The 3861-nt window shown below is 32.0% G+C and overlaps 1 protein-coding gene across 1 annotated transcript in view; it reads left to right on the top strand.

Moving 5' to 3' along the window:
- The window catches only part of MPP7 (MAGUK p55 scaffold protein 7), a 288725-nt gene extending 285172 nt beyond the window's left edge, over positions 1-3553 (top strand). The window contains exons 16-17 of the mRNA XM_019654387.1: positions 80-223; positions 1804-3553. Coding sequence (XP_019509932.1) covers positions 80-223; positions 1804-1983 — 324 coding nt within the window. The 3' untranslated portion in view covers positions 1984-3553. The remainder of the gene's footprint in view (positions 1-79; positions 224-1803) is intronic.
- The last annotated feature ends 308 nt before the right edge of the window (positions 3554-3861 follow it).

The following is a 3861-nucleotide window of genomic DNA, read 5'->3' as shown; positions in this document are numbered from 1 at the left end:
GAAATAAAATTCAGTTTTATTGTAAAAATCACTCATGATATTATGGAGAAATATAAGAAACCTATTTTCTTCCTTGCAGACAGTGAAGCATTTAAGGACACTTGAATTTAAGCCCTATGTGATATTTATAAAGCCTCCATCAATAGAGCGTTTGAGGGAAACAAGAAAAAATGCAAAGATTATTTCAAGCAGAGATGACCAAGGTGCTGCAAAGCCCTTTACAGTAAGTATGATGATACTTTAGGGAAAATACACAAACAGTACTTAAAATCAAATACGCAGTAGCAACTACCTTAGGAAGAGTATAATAGGTAGAGTTGTGATTCAAAATCTATAATATAGAATTGTATTTAGATACATACATTTTGAGTGATTGTGCTGTAATTGCTTTTTGTGCTTCCATGGATGGATCTTCATACTACATTGACTCAAACTATTTTGCATACTAATAAAATTTTTGTTGGCCATTTATATAAAAGTTAGACCACTTAGTTTTCAGACTAGCCTTATTTTTAAAGGGAAAAATATCAAAGCCAGTTGCTCTTACTCATTAATAGTCTAGATGAAAAATTTAATAATTTGCCTTTTTTATTTCTTTGCATTAACAGTCATATTTAGCATTGTAAAAGAAAAAGCATCATTTTGGATTAAGACAAATAGACTCGTATTATTATTCAATAATATTTGTATTTCCTATGAGTGTTATTACAAATGGCGACTGTGGTATATTAATGATTAACGATTTCTGGCAAGCCTGTCATTGTTTTTTTGTTTTTTACCTTAAGATAATATATTTTCCTTTAGCATCAAAAATTAAAAGCAAAGAAATTAGATGTCAAGAGCTATTCTTCCCCTTCTTCTCTTAATGAAGTCATCTTTAACCTTAGTCTATATTAATTTGTACACTATTAATTGTAGTTACAAAATACAGATTATGTTTTTGAGTCTTAATATTTGATAAGACTCTTTTTTCTAAAATACTGACAACACCTATCCTTACTGAGTAGGTACTGTCATATGATATTTGTTACTCAGGGCTCTTGATTAACACTAATGTTACATTTTCTGTTGTGACGTCTTCTGTGACATTGAAATGTGGACTCTGAAATTACTTTAGTATGTTGCAGTGTAAAGAGTTATTGTACTATTTATAAATTTAAGGATACTCAATGGAGATAATAAATGATAATAGTCAGGACTTAGTTCACTTATATGTGTGTGTATATAGTTAATAGAGTCTTGAGTTATATAATCAACTATATAATCAATGTGTATAGTTAATATAGTCTTGAGTTATATAATCAACTAAAATACTTGGTTTCAAAAATATGAATATGAAGGGTCCCTGACCCACTTCTAATGAGACATGAAAAGGACACGATAGCGGCGGTTTTATAAATGTGTGTATCCAACTCTGAAAAAGTAGTTTCTGTTATAAATTCATTGCTATGAATAGGCATAAATAATGCAGCACCAGAGTGAGACTACCCCTCCCCCATAACTATTTTAAACTGAAATATCCCTCTAATGATAAGTTAGTGACTGATCATCCTGAACTTCAGGTGAGACAGGAGTTGTGACTCTTGTCCAAGCAGTTTAGTTACAAGCAAATCACAGATGTGGTAACAGAAATGATGACTCCTGAAGAACTTGTAATTAAAGAGGGTAATTTTCCTATCAAGCTGAGGTGAAAGAATTGACACGGAACAGCATTAGATAAACCCGTTGTAGAATGTTTGCACTGATGTGAAGTGATGTAATTGCCTGGTTAACCACTATAAAAAAACAAACTTCCTTTTGTAGGAAGAAGACTTTCAAGAAATGATTAAATCAGCACAGGTAATGGAAAGCCAGTACGGTCATCTCTTTGACAAAATTATAGTAAATGATGATCTCACCGTGGCATTCAAAGAGCTAAAAGCAACTTTTGACAAACTAGAGACAGAGACTCACTGGGTCCCTGTGAGCTGGTTGCATTCATAACTAAGGGGAATTTCCATAATCATCTTTTTTGATAGAGGGTATGATTAAATCAGTTACCATTTTGGTGGTAGGGTTTTTAAAATCTATATCACTGTCGTAGATGTGCAATCTTGGTTACAATTGAGTGTTGGTTTGTTTGCATCTTTTTATATAGCCTTATTTCAAACACAATGTTTAAGTTAAGATCCAAAATTGAAACTTACACAGTATAGTGTATTCTGAGCAAAGCTTTGAACTTTCTGGATGTCTTCAATATTTAGCTCTATCTCCAAGATGAGGTTGAACTTTTTAGAGACGCATACTTAGAGAATATATATTAGAGTTCAGTGCTTCAGCTGGTCTCAGGCATGGTCACTGCCATCAAGTCTGAATGTTAGCAGTTGAAAGTATTGTATTAACTCAGCAGCCTTGAGCAGCTGCTGACAGGACAGCTGTGCTGTTTTTTTGGGGTGGATCATCATAGATTCACCTTGGCTGCCAGTAAGGAGTCCTCTTTCCATTCTAAAAGTGCAACCTTTTTCTTATGTGTATATACAATACAGTAATTCCTCAGTTAACATCATTGTTGAAAAGTGGGTATTTAATGATGCATAATGAAACCAGTGTTACTATAAACTCATTGGTATAAACAAGAGTTAAGTTCCTATGGCATCCCATCAGTGTTACAACGAAACTTACATTGATCAAAATGACATCATGCAAGGACCTGCTGCATGTTCACAGCGTGTGCATTTAAGAATCTTCTTAAAGGAATTACTGAAAACTTGCCTTATTGAGTGGCCTTCGCATTATAGCTTAAGAAGGCCTTTATGAGTACATATCTGTGACTCAACAAATATTTAATAAGGGAAGATAGACTTAAAATTATATATGTTACTAAAAACTTTTCCTTACGGCATTAATCTTAGAATGGTGATATCTTGGGGTAAGAAATGAAGAAATGATTACCAAGGACATTTTTATCTGTATATCCTCATACAACATTTCTGGAGTTACCAAAAAGGTTTTTTTTTTTTTAGCTGGCTTTGGATTTTCCCAACAAATTATAAGAATCTGATACCTATTCTAAAAGTAGAGGTTTTATATGTTACTGATACAGTTAAAGAAAAAATTTTAAATATGCACAATTAATCACCATATTCTTAAATTGCACTAAGATGTATTTTAGAAAAATTTCATGTAATGTTAACTTATTTCTTCATCATCAAAATAATCTTAACACTGGCCAGATACCATCCTAATCTTGCTATTTTTAAAGAAGTTTAAGAAAAATTCTTCTAATGTAAATATTTAGATGGGATCTGTCATTTTTCTTTGATACTACTGATCTTCAGCAAGTAAATTACATAGTTCAAAATACTATAAATGTCCCTAAGTTACATCAGAGAACATGTCCTGCCGTTCCTGCATGCAGTAAGATCCTGCCAATCAAAAACTGTTGCATCTGTGACTTTCAAACAACAAAAAAAATATTTTTTGTTGGTTTGTAAAGAGAGTTTAGATGTCATGTTTAAAGAAAAAATAGAATGTAGTGAAATTTTATATATTTATGAACTATTTGAAAGGCATATTTTTTNCTTCGGTGAACAAAAAGCCCATTTTACTATTAGACAGGAAGAATAGGGGAAGCCTCAAGTTCTCTGTAACTCTTGTTTATATTCAGTTTTTGCTCAGTATAATGACCCTTACGTATTTCTTCTATGTATTTTTTATTTTAAAAAATACATTACATTATAGTATGTGTAATGAATTCTTATGTATTAGTATAAGTGTTTCTAATTTTTAACAATGGACATTTTTCCTCAGTCCTCCTTTGATTTTGGTTCCATCTATATCCTAGATTTGGGTTCTGTATACATAGCTAGGCATTTCACAGGA

The sequence above is a fragment of the Hipposideros armiger genome, unplaced genomic scaffold (genome assembly GCF_001890085.2).
Source record: "Hipposideros armiger isolate ML-2016 unplaced genomic scaffold, ASM189008v1 scaffold_221, whole genome shotgun sequence".
Classification (NCBI taxonomy): Eukaryota; Metazoa; Chordata; class Mammalia; order Chiroptera; family Hipposideridae; genus Hipposideros; species Hipposideros armiger.
Note: the sequence above shows the minus strand (reverse complement) of the source record. Positions and strands in the feature narration are given on the sequence as shown.